At 39.4% G+C, this 26427-nt stretch overlaps 1 protein-coding gene across 1 annotated transcript; it reads left to right on the plus strand.

Annotated features, from left to right (window-relative positions):
• The first annotated feature begins 329 nt into the window (after positions 1 to 329).
• rnf130 (ring finger protein 130) lies at positions 330 to 24517 on the plus strand. Its single transcript, XM_061976858.2, has 9 exons — positions 330 to 504; positions 777 to 1063; positions 13297 to 13488; positions 13556 to 13806; positions 19588 to 19659; positions 19728 to 19810; positions 19868 to 19964; positions 20040 to 20226; positions 23309 to 24517. The coding sequence occupies exons 2-9, from the start codon at positions 793 to 795 to the stop codon at positions 23407 to 23409; spliced, it is 1254 nt and encodes a 417-aa protein (XP_061832842.2). The 5' UTR covers positions 330 to 504; positions 777 to 792; the 3' UTR covers positions 23410 to 24517.
• Positions 24518 to 26427: the final 1910 nt, after the last annotated feature.

Here is a 26427-nt window from a genome sequence, read left to right on the forward strand (position 1 = left end):
TTTTATTTTTTTTTATTTTTTATTATCTTTTTTTATTTGTATTTGTATTTTTATTTTTTTTAATACACTGTAGCACTTTGAGGTTGTTTACTTAATGTAAAGTGCTTTTTACAAATAAAATCTATTATTATTATTATTATTATTATTATAATGTTGTTACATGTTCCAAATAAACTACAATCTCCCCTCAAAGTGCCATAAATCTGATTTTTTTTTTAAAGAGCTGCATAATGAGAGTTACGAATGTTCTCGCGATACTTGATGGAAATCTCGGTCCGCGCACTCTCTTGTGTGCCGGCGCAGAGGCTGTGCGCATGCGCGCTGCGCCACCGACCCGGACACCCCCGAGCTTCCGCACCGTTCGAGCGTTAGCGAAAACAAAAACACGGTTCAAAGCTCCCGCGGGGCCCGCCTGCCGAAGCCCTGCTGACGCGCCGCGGAACATCGGCGGCGAACGCGGGTCGTGACAGCGGCAAGGGCGGCCTGTCTGTCCGCGTTCACACGGTAAAACAAAGCGTCATGGCGCCTCTTAAAACGAGCGTTTTGTCAACGGAGTTCTGAATGAGAGAGTCAGGCCTTGATGACGAGGATGAGGATGCTAGTTTGAGGACACACAGACACCTTATTCAAGTCTTTTAGTGTTTAATACTCTTGTAATGTGACTGTGTGGTGCCTTGCTCAAGGACAATAGCATCCCTCGTCCTGGACATCATTTTATTTGACATGTTTTATTTCAAAAACGTGTTCTGAAAACCTTCCTTGTTCTCTGCTCTCAGTTTGGATGAGGACACCATGACGTCCCTCAGCTGGGCCGGGCTGTGCGTCCCCTCAGTCCTGGTCCTGATCCTGGTCCTGGTCCAGACCACCTCCGTGTCGGCGGCCCGCTCGGACCGGAGCATGGCGGTGTCGGAGGAGTACGTCAGCGCCACGGTCAACGCCACGGTGCAGGACGCCAGAGGACACGTGGTCCATGTGATGAGCAGCGAGGATGTGACGTACGGGCAGAACTCTCCCAAGGTGGACACCAGGGGCGTGGTGGTCAGACCGGTGCCGCATCACGGAGGTAAGGTGGCTTCAAAACGCCGTCTTGTCCCGCCTCACCCCCCCGGGGGGACGCACATTGAAGGCAGCGTGTCTGCAGAGTCTTGCGATGATGCGTTCAGGTGCTCAAGGTTGTGCCGGCTCTCAGGTGTCAGATTACGCTCCCACTTCCCAAGGACACTGCAGCATGCCGCATTACCGCTCTCCGTCTTCCTCGCCTCGCATCCATCCGACCTTTGTTCGACATTAACACAACCTTTGACCCCCGTAGCTGAAACATGACAGACAACTCTCGAGATTGACCCAGTATCGGCCTTTTTTTTTTCACCAAGAAAACTAGGGATGTGCGATACCACTGATCTTCTTTCCGATCCAATACCAAGTAAAATTCAGGCTGGTATTGGCGATACTAATCCAATGCCGATACGTGTCTGCTAAAACTTTAAATGTTGTGTATTTTCTAATTAGATCATGTTTGTCTAAATAAAATAACAGTAAATATGTACAAAGCCCGTTTCCATATGAGTTGGGAAATTGTGTTAGATGTAAATATAAACGGAATACAATGATTTGCAAATCCTTTTCAACTCATATTCAATTGAATGCACTACAAAGACAAGATATTTGATGTTCAAACTCATAAACTTTTTTTTTTTTTTTTGCAAATAATAATTAACTTAGAATTTCATGGCTGCAACACGTGCCAAAGTAGTTGGGAAAGGGCATGTTCACCACTGTGTTACATGGCCTTTCCTTTTAACAACAATCAGTAAACGTTTGGGAACTGAGGAGACACATTTTTTAAGCTTCTCAGGTGGAATTCTTTCCCATTCTTGCTTGATGTACAGCTTAAGTTGTTCAACAGTCCGGGAGTCTCCGTTGTGGTATTTTAGGCTTCATAATGCGCCACACATTTTCAATGGGAGACAGGTCTGGACTACAGGCAGGCCAGTCTAGTACCCGCACTCTTTTACTATGAAGCCACGTTGATGTAACACGTGGCTTGGCATTGTCTTGCTGAAATAAGTAGGGGTGTCCATGGTAACGTTACTTGGATGGCAACATATGTTGCTCCAAAACCTGTATGTACCGTTCAGCATTAATGGCGCCTTCACAGATGTGTAAGTTACCCATGTCTTGGGCACTAATATACCCCCATAACATCACAGATGCTGGCTTTTCAACTTTGCGCCTATAACAATCCGGATGGTTCTTATCCTCTTTTCCAAAAACAATTTGAAATGTGGACTCGTCAGACCACAGAACACTTTTCCACTTTGCATCAGTCCATCTTAGATGAGCTCAGGCCCAGCGAAGCCGACGCAGTTTCTGGGTGTTGTTGATAAACGGTTTTCGCCTTGCATAGGAGAGTTTTAACTTGCACTTACAGATGTAGCGACCAACTGTAGTTACTGACAGTGGGTTTCTGAAGTGTTCCTGAGCCCATGTGGTGATATCTTTTACACACTGATGTCGCTTGTTGATGCAGTACAGCCTGAGGGATCGAAGGTCACAGGCTTAGCTGCTTACGTGCAGTGATTTCTCCAGATTCTCTGAACCCTTTGATGATATTTCGGACCGTAGATGTTGAAATCCCTAAATTCCTTGCAATAGCTGGTTGAGAAAAGTTTTTCTTAAACTGTTCAACAATTTGCTCACGCATTTGTTGACAAAGTGGTGACCCTCGCCCCATCCTTGTTTGTGAATGACTGAGCATTTCATGGAATCTACTTTTATACCCAATCATGGCACCCACCTGTTCCCAATTTGCCTGTTCAAATAAGTGTTTGATGAGCATTCCTCAACTTTATCAGTATTTATTGCCACCTTTCCCAACTTCTTTGTCACGTGTTGCTGGCATCAAATTCTAAAGTTAATGATTATTTGCAAAAAATAAAAATGTTTATCAGTTTGAACATCAAATATGTTGTCTTTGTAGCATATTCAACTGAATATGGGTTGAAAATGATTTGCAAATCATTGTATTCCGTTTATATTTACATCTAACACAATTTCACACACAACGGTGTTTGTAAAAAAACAAAAAAACAAAATTGGAATCAATCAATCAAAGTTTATTTATATAGCCTTTAATTATACGTGTCTCAAAGGGCTGCACAAGCCACGTGTAATGAGTGAATGTAATGAGGTAAAGCTGACATTTCTCAACTAATAATTATTACACAATATACCTAGTCACCTATAGCACAACGTTTTGTCTCTAAATATATATCATACCTTTTGAGCATTTTTTAAAATAAAAAATATCAAAATGTGGCTCTTACTTGACTTTTCAGGTGTAAAAAGTTTAGACACCCCTGATCTAAAATATTAGAAGCTCAAAATTTTTTTTTTAATATACTTAAAGTGCCAGCAAAATGTTGTTAATTAAAAAAAAATCTTTATTACATGAATTAGGCCCTAGTGTGTGGATGTGAGTGTGAATGTTGTCTGTCTATCTGTGTTGGCCCTGCGATGAGGTGGCGACTTGTCCAGGGTGTACCCCGCCTTCCGCTCGATTGTAGCTGAGATAGGCTCCAGCGCCCCCCGCGACCCCAAAGGGAATAAGCGGTAGAAAATGGATGGATGGACATGAATTAGAAAAATTATAACAATAATAAACACTGTTAAATGTGGAACTGAACATTAATATTTTCTTACAGGCAGAGTTTGTGACACACATGATGAAATAATTTTTATTTTTATTCTATTCTTACATGGGAACATAAACAGTGAAAGTGTAAGAAAAAAGGCAAAAATTGGAATGTAATGAGATATAGCTGACATTTTAAAACGAATAATTATTACAAAATATACCTAGTCACCTATAACTCTAAGTTTTGTCTTTAAATATATATAATATCTGTTTTTAGCTTTTTTTCTAAATAAAAAAAAATCTAAATGCCCCCATTACTTGACACCCCTGATCGAAAATATTACAAGCTCTCGAAATAAAAATAGAATATACTTAAAGTGCAAGCATAATTGAGTTAATAAAAAAAATAAATTATGAATTAATTAGAAAAATTATAACAATAATAAATTGTTAAATGTGGAACTGAACATTAATATTTTCGTAAAGGCAGAATTTTCGACACACCAGGTCATGTAGTTACATGATCAAATTATTTTTATTTTTATTCTATTCTTACATGGGAAAATAACCATTAAAAACGTAAGAAAGAAGGCAAAAAGTCGGTATGTAATGATATAAAGCGGACATTTTTAAACTAAAAATTAGTACACAATATACCTAGTCACCTATAACACTAAGTTGTGTCTTTAAATGTATATAATATCTGTTTATAGCATTTTTTTTTTATATATATAAAAAAATGCCCCCCTTACTTGACTTTTAGGTAGAAGATAGAATATAAAATAGAATATACTGAAAGTGCAAGCAAAATTGAGTTAATAAAAAAAAATACTTCTGAATTATATTGAAAAATCATAACAATAATAAACACTGTTAAATGTGGAACTGAACATTAATATTTTTGTACAGGCAGAATTTTTGATACCCTAGGTCATGCAGTCACATTATCAAATTATTAGTATTTTTATTCTATTCATCCATCTTCTTCCGCTTATCCAAGGTCGGGTCGCGGGGGCAGCAACCTAAGCAGGGAAGCCCAGACTTCCCTCTCCCCAGCCACTTCGTCCAGCTCTTCCTGTGGGACCCCGAGGCGTTCCCAGGCCAGCCGAGAGACATAGTCTTCCCAACGTGTCCTGGGTCTTCCCCGCGGCCTCCTACCGGTTGGACGTGCCCTAAACACCTCCCTAGGGAGGCGTTCGGGTGGCATCCTGACCAGATGCCCGAACCACCTCATCTGGCTCCTCTCGATGTGGAGGAGCAGCGGCTTTACTTTGAGCTCCCCCCGGATGGCAGAGCTTCTCACCCTATCTCTAAGGGAGAGCCCCGCCACCCGGCGGAGGAAACTCATTTCGGCCTCTTGTACCCGTGATCTTGTCCTTTCGGTCATAACCCAAAGCTCATGACCATAGGTGATGAGCTTTGGGTTCTATTCTTACATGGGAAATTAACCAGTAAAAATGTAAGAATAAAGGCAAAAAGTGGGTATGTAATGAGATAAAGCTGACATTTTAAACTAATAATTAATACACAATATACCTAGTCACATATAACACAAAGTTTTGTCTTTAAATGTATATAAGATCTGTGTTTAGCATTTTTTTTAAATAAAAAAAAAATCAAAATGCCCCCCCATACTTGACTTTTCAAGTGGAAAAAGTTTAGACACCCCTGATCTAAAATATTAGAAGCTCTCGAAATAAAAATGTAATTAAAGTGCAAGCAAAATTGAGTTAATTAAAATAATGCTTATGAATTGATTTGAAAAATTATAACAATAATAAACTGTTAAATGTGGAACTGAACATTAATATTTTCGTACAGGCAGAATTTTTGACACACGAGGTCATGCAGTTACATGATCAAATTATTTGTATTTTTATTCTATTCTTACCTGGGAAATTAACCAGTAAAAATGTAAGAAAAAAATGGGAAAAGGTATGTAATGAGATAAAGCTGACATTTTTAAACTAATAATTAATACACAATATACCAGTCACCTATAACACAACGTTTTGTCTTTAAATATATAATATCTGTTTTTAGCATTTTTTAAAAATAAAAAATCTCAAAATTCCTCCCCTATACTTGTCAGTATGCAGCTCTTGGTGAAAAAAGTTTAGACACCGCTGATCTAAAATATTACAAACTCTCAAAATAAAAAAAGAATATACTTAAAATCACGGTCAAAATCCTGTAGTCCCCTCCCACTCTCCCTGACTGAGGTTGGCAGATACGCAGCCCAATCCCACTCCAAGGAAAATGGGAATAGACGAGTCCTACCCAGTAGGTTTCACTTGTTTATGCTTCTTGCAAGGTGATTTACTAAGTAATTATGCCACATTTTACAGATGTCGATTAGCCAAATGTATTTGTAAAGTTTCGCAGCAATATTTTAGTCGGGAGTCGGGACAGATTGTTGGCATTACCCTGCTAAAATGTCTAGTTTGACCGCACGGACCACCATCCAAATAATTGTATATAATGATAAAAAATATATCACATATGGCATATGCCAGGGGTCGGCAACCCAAAATGTTGAAAGAGCCATATTGGACCAAAAACAAATCTGTCTGGAGCCGCAAAAAATTAAAAAACGTACATAAGTCTTATAATGAAGGCAACACATGAGGTTAGTGTCTATATTAGCTATAATAGCCTACTATCAAAATGACTTTAAAAGTCTTATATAAGTGTTATAATGAAGACAACACATGACGTAAGTGTCTATATTAGCTATAGTAGCCTACTATCAAAATTACTTTAAAAGTCTTATATAAGTCTTATAATGAAGACAACACATGATGTAAGTGTCTATATTAGCTATAATAGCCTATTAAAAATGACTATGTGTCGCAGGCTGAAGCAAATCTCTGTTGACAGAAATGTTGAAATGTAATATTTATTCTTCACATTTTTACAACATTAGAAAACATTAGTAAATCAGAGGCTACTCAGAAGGTGAGATAACTCCTGGAAATTACTGGCTTTTAATGGCCAAAGGTATATATGTGTGTGTCCAAGTTAAAGGAAACGACAGGCTGTCTTCTTCTAATAGATTTATTACAATCTTTGGCAAGCTAGGTAATGTTTGCTGTGGTCTGGAACAACATGGCACACAAACAACTATCAGAAATGCAGCCAATATTACATACAGATAATTTGTCATGAGACATGCAAAACTAAATTATATACAAAGAGGATAAAAGTAAAAGATATTAAATGAGCTCAAATATACCTACAAATGAGGCATAATTATGCAATATGTACATACAACTAGCCTAAATAGCATGTTAGCATTGATTAGCTTGCAATCATGCACTGACCAAATATGCCTGATTAGCACTCCAACAAGTCAATAACATCAACAAAGCGCACCTTTGTGCATTCACGCACAGCATAAAACATTTGGTGGACAAAATGAGACAAATAGTGGAAGATTTTACATGTAAACAAACTGTTGCGTCACAGTCCACAAGTGAGTTCAAGAACTGCCGAAATTAGTAGGACAAAACAATGTTCATCAAATACTCTCATCTAACAATTGGGAAGGTTTGTGTCATGTTTGTCCTCAAACAAAAAACATACTGAAACAAAAAAAATATTTTTCCCCATCTTTTTCCACTTTCAATCCTTTTTTAAAAATGCTCCAGTGAGCCACTAGGGCGGCACTCAAGAGCCGCATGCTGCTTCAAGAGCCGCGGGTAGCTGACCCGGCATACTTTGATGGCAAGCCAAGGCCAACACTAAAATAACCGCCACATTTCGTTCAGCATAACCCCATGTTGCATCCAACCTGACGCACTGCATTCTCTTCCATTTACGCACATCACCATCTTTCAGTGCAGTGTGAGATTCTATGAGCCAACCCACGTTACGCATAAATCATACTACCATGTCAATACACAAATCATGACATGTAATGCATTATATTGTGCCAAGCAAATACCACCACATACAGGACTGTCTCAGAAAATTAGAATATTGTGATAAAGTCCTCTATTGTCTGTAATGCAACTAAAAACATGAAAATGTCATACATTCTGGATTCATTACACATCAACTGAAATATTGCAAGCCTTTTATTATTTTAATATTGCTGATTATGGCATACAGCTTAAGAAAACTCAAAAATCCTATCTCAAAAAATTTGAATATTTCCTCAGACCAAGTATAAAAAAAAAGATTTATAACAGCAAAACAAAATCAAACATTTTCAAATGTCAATTAATGCACTCAGTACTTGGTTGGGAATCCTTTTGCACGGATTACTGCATCAATGCGGCGTGGCATGGAGGCAATCAGCCTGTGGCATTGCTGAGGTGTTATGGATGCCCAGGATGCTTCAATAGCGGCCTTTAGCTTAACTGGTGTCTTTCAGCTTCTTCTTCACAATACCCCACAAATTCTCTATGAGGTTCAGGTCAGGGGAGTTGGCAGGCCAATCGAGGACAGTAATGCCATGGTCAGTACACCGGTTACTGGTGGTTTTGGCACTGTGGGCAGGTGCCAGATCATGCTGGAAAATGAAATCATCATCTCCATAGTGTTTTTCAACATATGGAAGCATGTAGTGCTCTAAAATCTCTTAGTACACAGCTGCATTGACTCTAGACTTGATGAAACACAGTGGACCAACACCAGAAAGCTGACATGGCTCCCCAAACCATTGCTGACTTTGGGAATTTCACACTGGATTTCAAGCAACTCGGATTTTGCTCCTCTCCAGCCTTCCTCCAGACTCTAGCGCCTTGACTTCCAAATGAAATACAAAACTTGCTTTCGTATGAAAACAGGACTCTGGACCACTCTGCAACTGTCCAGTGCTTCTTTTCCATAGCCCAAGCAGATGCTTCTTCCGTAGTCTTGAGTTCAGGAGTGGCTTGACCATGGGAATACGGCTATTGTAGCCCATTTCCCGGACACGTCCGTGAACAGTGGCTTTTGATACCTGGACTCCAGCTTCAGTCCACTATCTTTGAAGCTCCCCCAAATTCTGGAAGCGGCTCTTCTTCACAATGCTGTTAAAAGCCTACTGAAACCCACTACTACCGACCACGCAGTCTGATAGTTTATATATATTAATGATGAAATCTTAACATTGCAACACATGCCAATACGGCCGGGTTAGCTTACTAAAGTGCAATTTTAAATTTTGCGCGAAATATCCTGCTGAAAACGTCTCGGTATGATGACGTCAGCGCGTGACGTCACGGATTGTGGAGGACATTTTGGGACAGCATGGTGGCCAGCTATTAAGTCGTCTGTTTTCATCGCAAAATTCCACAGTATTCTGGACATCTGTGTTGGTGAATCTTTTGCAATTTGTTCAATGAACAATGGAGACAGCAAAGAAGAAAGCTGTAGCTGGGAAGCGGTGTATTGCGGCCGACTGCAGCAACACAAACACAGCCGGTGTTTCATTGTTTACGTTCCCGGAAGATGACAGTCAAGCTTTACCATTGGCCTGTGGAGAACTGGGACAACAGAGACTCTTACCAGGAGGACTTTGAGTTGGATATGCAGACACGGTACCGTGAGTACGCATGCAGCTGCGGCTTCCAAACATTTGATCGCTTGCCCGTACGTGCGTGCCGCTATGTGCATGTCACGTACGTAACTTTGGGGACTTTGGGGAAATATATGTGCTGTATGAACTTTGGGGAGGTGAACGGTACTTTGGGCTGTGGGATTGAGTGTGTTGTGCAGGTGTTTGATTTGTATTGGCTGGTTATATGGACGGGAGGGGGGAGGTGTTTGTTATGCGGGATTAATTTGTGGCTAATAGAGTATATATATGTCCTGTGTTTATTTACTGTTTTAGTCATTCCCAGCTGAATATCAGGTCCCACCCGCCTCTCACAGCATCTTCCCTGTCTGAATTGCTCCCACTGCCCTCTAGTCCTTCACTTTCACTTTCCTCATCCACAAATCTTTCATCCTCGCTCAAATTAATGGGGAAATCGTCGCTTTCTCGGTCCGAATCGCTCTCGCTGCTGGTGGCCATGATTGTAAACAATGTCCAGATGTGAGGAGCTCCACAACCTGTGACGTCACGCTACTCGTCTGCTACTTCCGGTACAGGCAAGGCTTTTTTATCAGCGACCAAAAGTTGCGAACTTTATCGTCGATGTTCTCTACTAAATCCTTTCAGCAAAAATATGGCAATATCGCGAAATGATCAAGTATGACACATAGAATGGACCTGCTATCCCCGTTTGAATAAGAAAATCACATTTCAGTAGGCCTTTAAGGCTGCGGTCCTCTCTCTTGGTTGTGCAGCGTTTCCTGCCACATTTCCTCCTTCCAACAGACCTTTTGTGAATGTGCTTTGAATCTGCACTTTGTGAACAGCCTGCTCTTTTAGAAATGTATTTTTGTTTCTTATCCTCCTGATGGAGGGTGTCAATGATGGTCCTCTGGACAGCAGTCTGGTCAGCAGTCTTCCCCATACTTGTGATTTAGTTTACTGAACGAAGCTGAGTGTTTTTAAAGGCGCAGGGAAACCCTTGCAGGTGTTTCGAGTTAATTAGACGATTCAAGTGATTAGTTAAATAGCCTGCTAGTATACTTTTTCATGATATTCTAATATTTTGAGATAGGATATTTGAGTTTTCTTAAGCTGTATGCCATAATCAGCAATATTAAAATGACAGAAGGCTTGCAATATTTCAGTTGATGTGTAAAGAATCCAGAATGTATGACATTTTCATGTTTTTAGTTGCATTACAGAAAATAAAGGACTTTATCACAATATTCTAATTTTCTGAGACAGTCCTGTATGTGTTTGATGCACATAGCGTACCAGATGTCAAATGCAGAGAATAATTTCGCCACACCTAGTGTGTGTGTGTGTGACAATCATTGGTACTTTAACTTTAACTTTAGAAACCGCAATTAGCCGTACTAATGTTGGAACCCATTTCCTCAACGTATCAGCATATTGATAATGAAATAGGCACTGACACTACCCATATCCACATAGGTTTTATTTGTCCAAAATATATTTTTCACTGTCACTTGGATGACACATTGACATACAGGCTGACGGGCATATATTTCCCCTGTCGATGTGTCATTGACCGGGCTAGCATGCTAAGTATTACACTAGGAGCGAAGCACAATCACACTAAGCATTGGTTGCAGGAACATACTAGCTTTGTTAGACAGGATCATAGACTGTTATGGACAATGTACGAAATGTCCATTTCCATTTATATCAAGTAATAAGAAAACATAAATGCCTAACCCCATCAAGAAGGAAATTAGGAAGTTGGCGTCAGATGAAAAAATCTTCTTCACCTTCAATTGTCTCCATCTTTCAAAGGCATCCCCGATACAAATCCTGGTTTTGTTCCTGGCTTTGTCATAAATAAGTTGAGAATGGTAACTTTCAGATGTACTAAGGTCTGACATGTTTAGTAACTTTACCAGTGGCAGTAGTCAGACGAAGAGTGCGGTGTGTAACTGACAACTGGATGTGACACACTCACAGACTTTCTAATTGGTCAAACGGTGGAGGGCGGGGCATCGAAATGAAAACAATAACAAGATTTCGGGACTGTAAATCAAATTTTGAAATGAGCACATCCCGGCTGTTATCAGTTATAAAGGTATTGGAAAACAACATGATTTATTCATGCCTTTTGACATATCAGGGCCATTTAATGATTAAATTATTACATATGACTCCTTTAATGTACAAGCTAAATTAAGTTAATTAAAAAGAATACTTATGAATTGATTAGAAAAATTTTAATGTTTAAATGTTTAACTGAACATTTATATTTTTGTACAGGCAGCATTTTTGACACACCAGGTCATGCAGTTACACGATCAAATTATTTGTATTTGTATTCTATTCTTACATGGGGAAATAACCAGTAAAAATGTAAGAAAAAAGGGCAAAAAAATCGGTATGTAATGAGAAAAAGCTGAAATGTTCTACATGGAGGTTAATTTGTGTCTCTTATTAGAAAATCTTTTTTTTTTTTTACACTGACTTTGTGTTACTGAATTTTTTGCGTTCGAATTTCGTGAACTGAAATTTTCTACGTCATTGTATGCTGACAATTTCATTGGAAAAAATGTGTTAGCAAAATGCTAACACAATCCAGTGTAAAACTTCAGGTCCATACAAATTTTCAGCTATTCTTTTTTACAATTAATATTTTTACACTGAATTTTTATACACTGATTTTTTTACACTGAATTTTAATACGCTGATTATTTTACACTGAAAATTTAACACACTGAATATTTTTACACTGAATTTTAATACGCTGATTTTTTTACTCTGAATTTTAATACACTGAATTTTTTTTACTCTGAATATTTTTACACTGAATTTTAATACATTGAATATGTATACACTGAATATTTGTATACTCAATTTTAATACATTGATTTTTATTACACTGAATTTTAATACACTGATTTTTTTACACTGAATTTTTATAACCTGAATATGTTTACACTGAATTCTAATACGCTTATTTTTTTTACACTGATTTTTTTTGCTCTGAATATTTCTACACTGACATTTTATACACTGAATTTTAATAGTGATTTTTTTACTCTGAATATTTTTACACTGATTTTTAGGACACTGAATTTCAATACACTGATTTTACACTGAAATTTTAATACACTGAATATTTTTACACTGAGATTTTATTACGCTGATTTTTTTACTCTGAATTTTTATACACTGAATTTAAATATACTGATTTTTTTTCTTTGAATATTTTTACACAGAATTTTAATACATTGATTTTTATTACACTGAATTTTAATACACTGATTTTTTTACACTGATTTTTTATAACCTGAATATTTTTACACTGAATTCTAATACGCTTATTTTTTTTACACTGATTTTTTTTATTCTGAATATTTTTACACTGATTTTTTTTCACTGAATTTCAATTCACTAATTTTACACTGAAATTTTAATACACTGAATTTTAATACGCTGATTTTTTTAATCTGAATTTTTATACACTGAATTTAAATATACAGATTTTTTTTTCTTTGAATATTTTTACACTGAATTTTTATACATTGATTTTTATTGCACTGAATTTTAATACACTGATTTGTTTACACTGAATTTTTATAACCTGAATATTTTTACACTGAATTCTAATACGCTTATTTTTTTACACTGATTTTTTTTTGCTCTGAGTCTGAATATTTTTACACTGAAATTTTATACACTGAATTTTTTACAGTGATTTTTTTTTTTACACTGAATTTTAATACACTGATTTTACACTGAAATTTTAATACACTGAATATTTTTACACTGAATTTTAATACGCTGATTTTTTTACTCTGAATTTTTATACACTGAATTTAAATATACTGATTTTTGTTGTTCTTTGAATATTTTTACACTAAATTTTAATACACTGAATATTGTATGTATACAGTAGTGTAGTAAGCCTAAGTATTCATTAAAAACAAGGCAGAGTTTTTTTCTCACAAGTATATTCAATATTTTCAGCCACAGTTTGAACAGTAACACTGTGTGTAATATAGGACAATAAAACACTGTACTTTAACCAAGTGATTCTTTGGCGTACCACCAGGTGGAGCCGTGCAGTTTGAGAATCACTGTTCCAGACAACTAAGCAACCCGCCTCTGTGTGTGTCTTCAGTGATGGACAAGCAGGGCTGCGACCCCCACACCCGCTTCCTGGCCCCTCCCCGCGGCGTCCAGTGGGTGGCGCTGCTCCAGAGAGGAAACTGCACCTTCAAGGAGAAGATCCTGAAGGCCGCCACCTTCAACGCCTCCGCCGTGCTCATCTACAACAACTCCACCAACAAGACGGTCATGATGGGCCACGAAGGTTTGCTGACCGCCTTTAGCATGCGAGCATAAGCACGTCCTGGTCGGTGACCTGGTCTTGCGTGCAGGGACGGGCGACACGGTGGCGGTCATGATAACTGAAGGCTATGGCAAGGAGATCCTGGCCAACCTGGAGCGGAACCTGACGGTGGTGGTCACCGTGCTGGTGGGTCAGCGTAGTACCACCAAGAACATCAACCGAGGTTCGCTGGTCTTCGTTTCCATCTCCTTCATCGTCCTCATGATCATCTCTTCAGCCTGGCTCATCTTCTACTTCATCCAGAAGATCCGCTACAGTGGCGCCCGCGACCGCAGCCAGGTGTGCTAGCACGTTAGCGTGCTCATTCACCAGCTACATGTTTGTTTACACGCTTTGTCCTGTATGTTACCAATACATCCTCATAGGTGGTTGTGTCTCTTGTGCATGCATTAGCATGTTAGCATGCTAATTCATTCGCTACATGTTTACGTTTAATGCGCTAGCATGCTAATTGATCCGCTACATGTTTGTTTACACGGTTTGTCCTGTATGTTACCAATACTATCCTCATAGGTGTTTGTGTCTTTTGTGCATGCATTAGCATGTTAGCATGCTAATACTGTACGTTACTATCCTTTGTGTGTATGTGTTAGCATGTTGTTAATTCATCCGCTACATGTTTGTTTTTAGGGTTTGTCCTGTATGTCACCAATACCATCTGTGTTTGTGTCTGTTAGCATGATAATTTACCCGCTACATGTTCATGAACATATACTGCTGTACGTTACCATCGTTTGTGTGTATGTGTTAGCATGGTAATCAACCCGCTACTTGTTTGTTTACTTTTAATGCTGTATGTTACCATCCTTTGTTTGTATCTGTTAGCATGTTGTTAATTCATCCGCTACATGTTGGTTTTCACGGTTTGTCCTGTATGTTACCAATACCATCCTCAGGTGTTTGTGTCTGTTAGCTGGCTAATTTACCCGCTACATGTTTGTTTACATTTTATGCTGTACGTTACCATCTTTGTGTGTATGTGCTAGCATGGTAATTAACCCGCTACATGTTTGTTTACTTTTAATGCTGTATGTTACCATCCTTTGTGTGTATGTGTTAACATACTAATTTACCCGCTACATGTTTGTTTACATTTAGTGCTGTATGTTACTATCCTTTGTGTGTATGTGTTAGCATGTTGTTATTTTATCTGCTACCTGTTGGTTTTCAGGTTTTGTCCTGTATGTCACCAATGCCATCCTCATAGGTGTTTGTGTCTGTTAGCATGCTAATTTACCCGCTACATGTCCGTTTACATATAATGCTGTACGTTACCATCCTTTGTGTGTATGTGTTAGCATGCTAATTAACCCGCTACATGTTTGTTTACTTTTAATGCTGTTACCGTAGTTTGTGTGTATGTGTTAGCATATTGTTAATTCATCCGCTCCATGTTTGTTTTCACAGTTTGTCCTGTATGTTACCAATACCATCCTATTAGGTGTTTGTGTCTGTTAGCATGCTAATTTACCCGCTACATGTTTGTTTACATTTAATGCTGTTTACCATCCTTTGTGTGTATGTTTTAGCATGCTAATTTACCCGCTACATGTTCGTTTACATTTAATGCCGTACGTTACTATCCTTTGTGTGTATGTGTTAGCATGCTAATTTATCTGCTACATGTTTGTTTTCAGGGTTTGTCCTGTATGTTACCAATGCCATCCTCATAGGTGTTTGTGTCTGTTAGCATGCTAAATTACCCGCTACATGTTTGTTTACATATATGTACGTTACCATCCTTTGTGTGTATGTGTTAGCATGCTAATTAACCCGCTACATGTTTGTTTACTTTTAATGCTATTACCGTCCTTTGTTTGTATGTGTTAGCATATTGTTAATTCATCCGCTACATGTTTGTTTTTAGGGTTTGTCCTTTATGTTAACAATGCCATCCTCATAGGTGTTTGTGTCTGTTAGCATGCTAATTTACCCGCTACATTTTCATAAACATATGATGCTGTATGTTACCATTGTTTGTGTGTATGTTTTAGTATGCTAATTTACCCGCTACATGTTTGTTTACATTTTAATGCCGTACGTTACTATCCTTTGTGTGTATGTGTTAGCATGTTGTTATTTCATCCGCTACATGTTTGTTTTCACGGATTGACCTGTATGTCACCAATACCATCCTATTAGGTGTTTGTGTCTGTTAGCTGTAGGGCTGGGCGATATATCGCGGGTTTGTCTCTGTGCGATATAGAAAATGACTATATCGTGATATTCAAGTATACGTTCTCACGCAGTTGCTTTTAGCTGCGGGCATTTCACTACAGGCTCTCCTCGGTCTTTCCTGTCTCTCCTTCTCACAGACAGCAAGCGCAGCTTCTACACACGTAACATACTGTCACGGTATACGTCACATACGTATACGCCCTCCTTGAGCAAATAGGTAGCAGCATGGCTAACGTTAGCTGTGATGCTAGCGGTAATACGAGGGAAAGAAGGTGCGAATCTGGCAACAAATGAAGGAATAATTAATTCCCCCAAAAAACAGCAGGGGGTCCATCGTTTGGCGGTGGTTTGGCTTCAAGTGGAAATATGTCGAACAGACAACCGTAATTTGTCAAGTGTGGGGCGAAAGCGTTGCTATAAAAAGTAGCATTACTGCTAATATGTAGCATCATTTGAAAAGTCACCTGCTAAAGAATGAACAGTGCTTACTCCGCACGTCAACATCTCTGTTCGGTGCCACACGCCCACACCTTCAAAATGCAGAGGCAAACGTTTCCTGATCAACACCGTATGAAAAAGATAGTGATTTTTTTAGTTGTGATTTCCTTCTCTGCATGAAAGTTTTAAAGTAGCATATATTAATGCAGTATGAAGAAGAATGTTTTAATGTAGACACATAGAATCATCATACTGCTGTGATTATATGCATCAAGTGTTCATTCAAGGCTAAGGCAAAATATCGAGATACATATCGTGTATCGCGATATGGCCTTAAAATATCGCGATATTAAAAAAAGGCCATATCGCCCAGCCATAGTTAGCTGGCTAATTTACCCGCTACATTTTCGTTTACATATAATGCTGTACGTTACCATCGTTTGTGTGTATGTGTTAGCATGGTAATTAACCTGCTACATGTTTGATTACTTTTAATGCTGTACGTTACCATCCTTTGTTTGTATGTGTTAGCATGTTGTTAATTCATCCGCTACATGTTGGTTTTCACGGTTTGACCTGTATGTTACCAATACCATCCTCATATGTGTTTGTGTCTGTTAGCTGGCTAATTTACCCGCTACATGTTTGTTTACATTTAATGCTGTTTACCATCCTTTGTGTGTATGTTTTAGCATGCTAATTTACCTGCTACATGTTCGTTTACATTTAATGCCGTACGTTACTATCCTTTGTGTGTATGTGTTAGCATGTTAGCATGCTAATTCATTCACTACATTTTTTTTTTTACACATCATGGTATCCTTTGCACGCTTCTGTGTTTGCGGGCGTTAGCATGTTGCTGATGTGCTAATTCACCTGCAAAGTCAGTTCACATGGTTCCTCGCAGGAAGTGTTGTACGTTCCCATCCTCATGTATTAGAATGTAGTTTGCTAATTCACTTGCTACAGCTTTTGTTTACACTGTTCATCTTGTACGTTACCATTTGTGTGTGTGAATTAGCATGTTAGCAAGCTAATTCACTTGCTACAGCTTTTGTTTACACTGTTCATCTTGTACGTTACCATTTGTGTGTGTGAATTAGCATGTTAGCAAGCTAATTCATTTGCTACAGCTTTGTTTATTGTTTACACTGTTCATCTTGTACGTTACCATTTGTGTGTGTGAATTAGCATGTTAGCAAGCTAATTCACTTGCTACAGCTTTGTTTACACTGTTCATCTTGTGCGTTACCATTTGTGTGTGTGAATTAGCATGTTAGCAAGCTAATTCACTTGCTACAGCTTTGTTTACACTGTTCATCTTGTACGTTACCATTTGTGTGTGTGAATTAGCATGTTAGCAAGCTAATTCACTTGCTACAGCTTTGTTTACACTGTTCATCTTGTACGTTACCATTTGTGTGTGTGAATTAGCATGTTAGCAAGCTAATTCACTAGCTACAGCTTTTGTTTACACTGTTCATCTTGTACGTTACCATTTGTGTGTGTGAATTAGCATGTTAGCAAGCTAATTCAGTTGCTACAGCTTTGTTTACACTGTTCATCTTGTGCGTTACCATTTGTGTGTGTGAATTAGCATGTTAGCAAGCTAATTCACTTGCTACAGCTTTGTTTACACTGTTCATCTTGTACGTTACTATTTGTGTGTGTGAATTAGCATGTTAGCAAGCTAATTCACTTGCTACAGCTTTGTTTACACTGTTCATCTTGTACGTTGCCATTTGTGTGTGTGAATTAGCATGTTAGCAAGCTAATTCACTAGCTTCAGCTTTTGTTTACACTGTTCATCTTGTACGTTACCATTTGTGTGTGTGAATTAGCATGTTAGCAAGCTAATTCACTTGCTACAGTTTTTGTTTACACTATTCATCATGTACGTTACCATTTGTGTGTGTGAATTAGCATGTTAGCAAGCTAATTCACCAGCGACATGTTTGTTTACACTTCCTGTTCAGTGTTTACACTTCCTGCTGTACATTACCATCCTTTTGCGTGCTTCTTCTGTGTGTGCATTCGGGCGGAAGGCGGGTTACACCCTGGACAAGTCGCCACCTCATCGCAGGGCCACGTTGCTAATGTGCTAACTCACCAGCCAAGTTAACATGGTTCCTGGCAGGAACTTCCTATTGTATGTTACATCCTCATGCATGGGTGCGCATGCATCCATGTGTTAGCATGTTAGCATCCTAATTCACTTGCTACATGTTTTTTATTACACTATTCGTCCTGTTCGTTACCACCCTTTGTGTGTGCGTTAGCATGTTAGCAAGCTAATTGACCAGCTATGAGTTTGTGTGCACCTCCTGCTGTATGTTACCATCCTGTGCGTGTTTTTTGTCTGTGTTTGAGTGCGTTAGCCTATTTGCTAATGTGCTAACTTACCAACCAAATTAGTTGTTATGGTTCGTGGCGGGAACTTCCTGTTGTACTTTACCATCCTCATGTTTGTATCCATGCATTAGCATGCTAAGTCACATGCTACATGTTTCTTTACATTGTTGGTCTTGTACGTTACCAGCCTTTGTGTGTGTCTGTGTTAGCATGCGAAGTCACTTGCTACATGTTTGTTTACACTGTTCATCTTGTACGTATCAACCTTTGTGTGTCTGGGTTAACATGCTAAGTTACTTGCTGCATGTTTCTTTACGCTGTTCATCTTGTACGTTACCAGCCTTTGTGTGTCTGTGTTAGCATGTTAGCATGCTAAGTCACTTGCTACATGTTTCTTTACACTGTTGGTCTTGTACGTTACCAGCCTTTGTGTGTCTGTGTTAGTATGTTAGCATGCTAAGTCACTTGCTACATGTTTCTTTACACTGTTCATCTTGTTCGTATCAACCTTTGTGTGTCTGTGTTAACATGCTAAGTCACTTGCTACATGTTTCTTTACACTGTTCGTCTTGTACGTTACCAGCCTATGTGTGTGTTTGTGTTAGCATGTTAGCATGCGAAGTCATTTGCTACATGTTTGTTGACACTGTTGGTCTTGTTTATTACCAGCCTTTGTGTGTCTGTGTTAGCATGTTAGCAGGCTAAATCACTTGCTGCATGTTTCTTTACACTGTTCGTCTTGTACGTTACCAGCCTATGTGTGTGTCTGTGTTAGCATGCGAAGTCACTTGCTACATGTTTGTTTACACTGTTCATCTTGTACGTTACCAGCCTATGTGTGTGTTTGTGTTAGCATGTTAGAATGCTAAGTCACTTGCTACATGTTTCTTTACACTGTTCATCTTGTACGTTACCAGCCTATGTGTGTGTTTGTGTTAGCATGCTAAATCACTTGCTACATGTTTCTTTACACTGTTCATCTTGTACGTTACCAGCTTTTGTGTGTGTTAGCATGTTAGCAAGCTAATGTGTTAGCTACAGTGTTGTATAGTTGTGTGTGTTGACTAATGCGTGTCCTTGGGCTGGTCTCAGCGTCGTCTTGGTGACGCGGCCAAGAAAGCGATGGGCAAGTTGACCACAAGGACGGTGAAGAAAGGAGACAAGGTAAACATCACTAATTAAGCAAGGCTCCTCCCCCAGAAGACTCACCTGTTGTCCTTCCTGCGTCCTAGGAGACGGATCCCGACTACAACCACTGTGCCGTGTGCATCGAAGCGTACCAGCTCAACGACGTGGTGCGCATCCTTCCCTGCAAGTAAGTCCCTGACGCGGTGTGGTCATGTGATCAGGCGCTAACCAACTACGCCCACAGGCACGTCTTCCACAAGGTGTGCGTGGACCCCTGGCTCAACGAGCACTGCACCTGTCCCATGTGCAAGCTCAACATCCTGAAGGCGCTCGGCATTATGGTGAGTCGCCGCCTGCCGCCAAAAGCCCCGCCCCCCCGCCGCCGGCCCCCTATGAAGCGTGTGTGCTGTCCACAGACCAGCGTGCCCTGCGTGGACAGCGTGGTTCTGGATGTGCAGCGTCTGGGCGTCGCTCAGGCTTCCGGGAGCCGGAGGGCGCCGCTGAACGACAGGCGCCAGCCCGCTATCAGCGTGGAGCCGCTGAGCCCGCCGCACCCCGAGGCCCCGCCCAGGACCCCCGCGGATATCGCAATCGCTGTGACGAGTAAGAAAGTGTTTTTATGTGCTGGTGGGACCAAAGACCTGACATGTGGACCCCACAGCTCCAAGGCATTGAAAAAAAAACCATATGGCCTCTTATTAGGCCACAGGTGTCAAACTCAAAGCCCGGGGGCCACATCTGGCTCTCCACATTATTTACTGTGGCCCGCAATATCATCATATGGCCTCCCATTACATTTAATGTGGTCTGTTACATTATTTAATATGGCCTCCCATTACATTTAATGAGGTCTGTTACCTTATTTAATGTGATCATCGCCTCATTAACGTGGCCCACCATGACATTTAACGTGGTCTGTCATGTTATTTATTGTGGCCCACCATGACATTTAAAGTGGTCTGTCACATTATTTAATGTGGCCTCCCATTACATTTAAAGTGGTCTGTCACATTATTTAACATGGCCTCCCATTACATTTAATGTGGTCTGTTACATTATTTAATGTGATCATCGCCTCATTAAGTGGCCCACCATGACATTTAATGTGGTCTGTCACATTATTTAATGTGGCCTCCCATTACATTTAATGTGGTCTGTTACATTATTTAATGTGATCATCGCCTCATTTATGTGGCCCACCATGACATTTAACGTGGTCTGTCACATTATTTAATGTGGCCTCCCATTGTATTAGTGTGGCCTCCCATTACATTTAAAGTGGTCTGTCACATTATTTAATGTGGTCTGCCTTTACATTTAATGTGGTCTGTCACATTATTTAATGTGGCCCACTATTACATTTAACGTGGTATGTCACATTATTTAAACTGGCCTCCCATTACATTTAATGTGGTCTGCCATGACATTTAAAGTGGTCTGTTACATTATTTAATAGGGGTGTGGGAAAAAATAGATTCTCACGTTGTGCGATTCAGAATCGATTCTCATTTTTTAAAAATCGATTTTTTTAATTTTTTAATTTTTTTAATTTTTAATTTTTTTTTATTTATCTCTTTAATTAATCAATCCAACAAAACAATACACAGCAATACCATAACAATGCAATCCAATTCCAAAACCAAACCCGACCGAGCAACACTCAGAACTGCAATAAATAGAGCAATTGAGAGGAGACACAAACACCACACAGAACAAACCAAAAGTAGTGAAACAAAAATTAATATTATCAACAACAGTATCAATATTAGTTACAATTTCAACATAGCAGTGATTAAAAATCCCTCATTGACATTATCATTAGACATTTATAAAAAAAAATAAAAAGAACAGTGTCACAGTGGCTTCCACTTGCATCGCATCTCATAAGCTTGACAACACACTGTGTCCAATATTTTCACAAAGATAAAATAAGTCATATTTTTGGTTCATTTAATAGTTAAAACAAATTTACATTATTGCAATCAGTTGATAAAACATTGTCCTTTACAATTATAAAAGCTTTTTACAAAAATCTACTACTCTGCTTGCATGTCAGCAGACTGGGGTAGATCCTGCTGAAATCCTATGTATTGAATGAATAGAGAATCCTTTTGAATCGGGAAAATATCGTTTTTGAATCGAGAATCGCGTTGAATCAAAACAAATCGATTTTGAATCGAATCGTGGGACACCCAAAGATTCGCAGCTCTATTATTTAATGTGATCACTGCCTCATTAATGTGGCCGACCATGACATTTAATGTGGTCTGTTATATTATTTAATTTGGCCTGCCATGACATTTAATGTGGTATATTACTTTATTTAATGTGATCATCGCCTCATTAATGTGGTCCATCACCTCATTTAAGTGGCCTCCCATTACCTTTAATGTGGTCTGTTATATTATTTAATTTGGCCTGCCATGACATTTAATGTGGTATATTACATTATTTAATGTGATCATCGCCTCATTAATGTGGCCCACCATGACATTCAATGTGGTCTGTCACATTATTTAAGTGGCCTCCCATTACATTTAATGTGGTCAGCCATGACATTTAATGTGCTCTGTTACCTTATTTAATGGGATCATCGCCTCAATAATGTGACCCACCATGACATTTAAGTGGTCTGTCATGTTATTTAATGTGCTCCATCACCTCATTTAACGTGGTCTGCCATGACATTTAATGTGATCCATCACTTCATTAAACGTGGCCTCCCATTATATTTTATATTGTGGCCTCCCATTACATTTAATGTGGTCTATTACATTAATTAAGGTGGCCTGCCATGACATTTAATGTGGTCATCGCCTCATTAATGTGGCCCACCATGACGTTTAATGTGGTCTGTCACATTATTTAATGTGGCCTCCCATTACATTTAATGTGGTCTGTTACATTATTTAATGTGATCCATCACTTCATTTAATGTGGCCTGCCATGACATTTAACGTGTTCTGTCACATTATTTAAGTGGCCCGCCATGACATTTAATGTGTTCTGTCACATTATTAATGTGATCCATCACTTCATTTAAGGTGGCCTGCCATGACATTTAACGTGTTCTGTCACATTATTAAATATGGCCCGCCAGGACATTAATGTGTTCTGTCACATTATTAATGTGATCCATCACCTCATTTAATGTGGCCTGCCATGCGATTTAACGTGTTCTGTCACATTATTTGAATTGGCCCGCCAGGACATTTAATGTGTTCTGTCACATTATTATAATGTGATCCATCACTTCATTTAATGTGGCCTGCCATGACATTTAATGTGTTCTGTCACATTATTTATGTGATCCATCACCTCATTTAACGTGTTCTGTCACGTTATTTAATGTGGCCCGCCATGACATTTAACGTGTTCTGTCACATTATTAATGTGATCCATCACCTCATTTAATGTGGTCTGCCACATTATTTAATGTGATCCCATCACGTCATTAAGGTGGCCCTCTGAGGACGGCCGTAATTGCAAAGTGGCCCTTAATAAAAACAAGTTTGATACCCTTTTATTTGTCCCTGAGCATTTTTTTGTCATTTCTTTGAACGGGTCCCCTCGAGGTCAGTTTGTATCATTTTGGTGTGTGAAGTGTGTTTGCCAAGTGGTCACACGTAGGTACTGCACTCTTTCCTGACGTGTGTTTTGACAACCAGATGTTGTGTTTTGACAGGCGGTCACTTCTTCAGTTCCACGCCTCCTCGCAGCGTCATCTGTGACGTGGAGCTTTCGGACCTCCAGGCCTCGCTCGACCGCTACGACGACAAGTCATGAAGGTTGTCGCCATAGCAACAGCACCCCCGTGTCACACTTCTACACACACATACACACACACACACGCACCATGTGACTGGTATAAAGACAAAATTCGGAGAGGAAGCACGTGTTTTCCATCTCTGGATCTGGTCTCCCTGGACTTGTGGACTCTCCACCAGTTCTTTGCAAGGTCCTCAGCTCCTGGTGGTGTTCCTGAAGGTCTGAGAGAGGTTTTTTTTTTTCACCTTAAGAAAATGTAGGAATTCCAAAATAGTCTCTTGCAAAAGTTCCCTGGACTTTTTAGCGGGTACTAAAAGGGCTCTTCAAAAGACTTCTTTGGATCCATAAATGCTTCCTGAGGTATGTTCCTCGAGTGCCTAAATGTTCTTGGAAGACCTGGTGGACCTGAATGAAGCTGGATCAGAACCAAAGAATCCGTATGTGCTTCGTCAGCTGGTGGTTCCTCCTAATCCTGAGACCAGAACCAGAGGGAGACCGGGACCCTGACCCTTCCTCGGAGACTTTGGAGCAAAGATTTAAAGGAACAGTCCCTCACCCTCGCCTGTGGTTTGTTGTTATGGTAACACTTACACTTCCCTCATTGACCAGCGTGTGGCATCCCAACCTAACCAAACATTGCAAGTCGCGCTAACCGCATTTGACTCACAGTTAGCCTAGCTTAGCACAATAACACAGCTTCGTCCTGCTAACCTAGCTTAGCATAGCATAGCACAGTGACAGATAACCACAATAAAACGTAGCTTAGCTGGAAATAAAGGGAAAAGCCAAAATCATGTTAGCACCAAGAAACGAGGGAATCAGCTAACAGGCTGACATGCTAACTAACGAGCGCATTTTGGAAAGACATCCTCGCAGTTTGCACGTCATTTGGTGTTTGCGTAAGAAAACCTTTTCAAGTGGAAACAATCCAATCCCTTTCAGTCTCCATTAGAGGATTCTTTGACATGTGGTGGACTGCTCCTTTAAGGTGTTCATTTTAGCTCGTATAAAGAACATTATACAATCTATATGCCAAGTATACTCTCTATAATGTGTGTCGTGTCGCTGGTCTGATGATGTCATCGATCACTGTGTCTCTTATCATATTAAAATGTCTTTAAAAGTGGTATTTGCTATGATTTGTTGCAAAATCAGGTCTCCATGGTAACATAATGTTTATTTTCGAAGTTCTGCTTTTCAACTGCTTTTTGGCGTCATCTCAGAGGCTCCGCCCAGTCTTCCTTCCCCATCAATGTTGAAAATCCAAAAATGTAAAGTGATTTTAGGTTTATACGTATAAAATTATTAAAATTGCTGTTATATGGGAAAAGTTATCATACTAGAAAATGGCGGCAAGTATCAAAATCCATAATTTTTTGCTTTAAAGATAGCATAAAAAAGCTAGTATAAAATGTTACCATTGTAACTACAAACCCCGTTTCCATATAAGTTGGGAAATTGTGTTAGATGTAAATATAAATGGAATACAATGATTTGCAAATCCTTTTCAACCCATATTCAATTGAATGCACTACAAAGACAACATTTGATGTTCAAACTCATAAACTTTATTTTTTTGCAAATAATTAACTTAGAATTTCATGGCTGCAACACATGCCAAAGTAGTTGGGAAAGGGCATGTTCACCACTGTGTTACATCACCTTTTCTTTTAACAACACTCAATAAAGGATTGGGAACTGAGGAAACTAATTGTTGAAGCTTTGAAAGTGGAATTCTTTCCCATTCATTAATTATATAGAGCTTCAGTCATTCAACAGTCCGGGGTCTCCGCTGTCGTATTTTACGCTTCATAATGCGCCACACATTTTCGATGGGAGACAGGTCTGGACTGCAGGCGGACCAGGAAAGTACCCGCACTCTTTTTTTTTACAAAGCAACGCTGTTGTAACATGTGCTGAATGTGGCTTGGCATTGTCTTGCTGAAATAAGCAGGGGCGTCCATGAAAAAGACGGCGCTTAGATGGCAGCATATGTTGTTCCAAAACCTGTATGTACCTTTCAGCATTAATGGTGCCTTCACAGATGTGTAAGTTACCCATGCCTTGGGCACTAATGCACCCCCAAACCATCACAGATGCTGGCTTTTCAACTTTGCGTCGATAACAGTCTGGATGGTTCGCTTCCCCTTTGGTCCGGATGACACGATGTCGAATATTTCCAAAAACAATTTGAAAAGTGGACTCGTCAGACCACAGAACACTTTTCCACTTTGCATGAGTCCATCTTAGATGATCTCAGGCCCAGAGAAGCCGGCAGCGTTTCTGGATGTTGTTGATAAATGGCTTTCGCTTTGCATAGTAGAGCTTTAACTTGCACTTACAGATGTAGCGACCAACTGTATTTAGTGACAGTGGTTTTCTGAAGTGTTCCTGAGCCCATGTGGTGATATCCTTTAGAGATTGATGTCGGTTTTTGATACAGTGCGGTCTAAGGGATCGAAGGTCACGGTCATTCAATGTTGGTTTCCGGCCATGCCGCTTACGTGGAGTGATTTCTCCAGATTCTCTGAACCTTTTGATGATATTATGGACCGTAGATGTTGAAATCCCTAATTTTCTTGCAATTGCACTTTGAGAAACGTTGTTCTTAAACTGTTTGACTATTTGCTCACGCAGTTGTGGACAAAGGGGTGTACCTCGCCCCATCCTTTCTTGTGAAAGACTGAGCATTTTTTGGGAAACTGTATGTATACCCAATCATGGCACCCACCTGTTCCCAATTTGCCTGCACACCTGTGGGATGTTCCAGATAAGTGTTTGATGAGCATTCCTCAACTTGATCAGTATTTATTGCCACCTTTCCCAACTTCTTTGTCATGTGTTGCTGGCATCAAATTCTAAAGTTAATGATTATTTGCAAAAATTTTTTTTTTTTTATCAGTTTGAACATCAAATATGTTGTCTTTGTAGCATATTCAACTGAATATGGGTTGAAAAGGATTTGCAAATCATTGTATTCCGTTTATATTTACATCTAACACAATTTCACAACTCATGGAAACGGAGTTTGTAGTT

This window comes from Nerophis lumbriciformis, linkage group LG16, assembly GCF_033978685.3.
Source record: "Nerophis lumbriciformis linkage group LG16, RoL_Nlum_v2.1, whole genome shotgun sequence".
Classification (NCBI taxonomy): domain Eukaryota; kingdom Metazoa; phylum Chordata; class Actinopteri; order Syngnathiformes; family Syngnathidae; genus Nerophis; species Nerophis lumbriciformis.

Coding starts and splice junctions, on each gene's coding strand:
- rnf130 (XM_061976858.2), top strand. CDS start 793: ATGACGTCCCTCAGCTGGGCCGGGCTGTGCGTCCCCTCAGTCCTGGTC. Junction 13,489..13,555: donor GGTCATGATGGGCCACGAAG/GTTTGCTGACCG, acceptor TCTTGCGTGCAG/GGACGGGCGACACGGTGGCG. Junction 20,227..23,308: donor TATCGCAATCGCTGTGACGA/GTAAGAAAGTGT, acceptor GTGTTTTGACAG/GCGGTCACTTCTTCAGTTCC.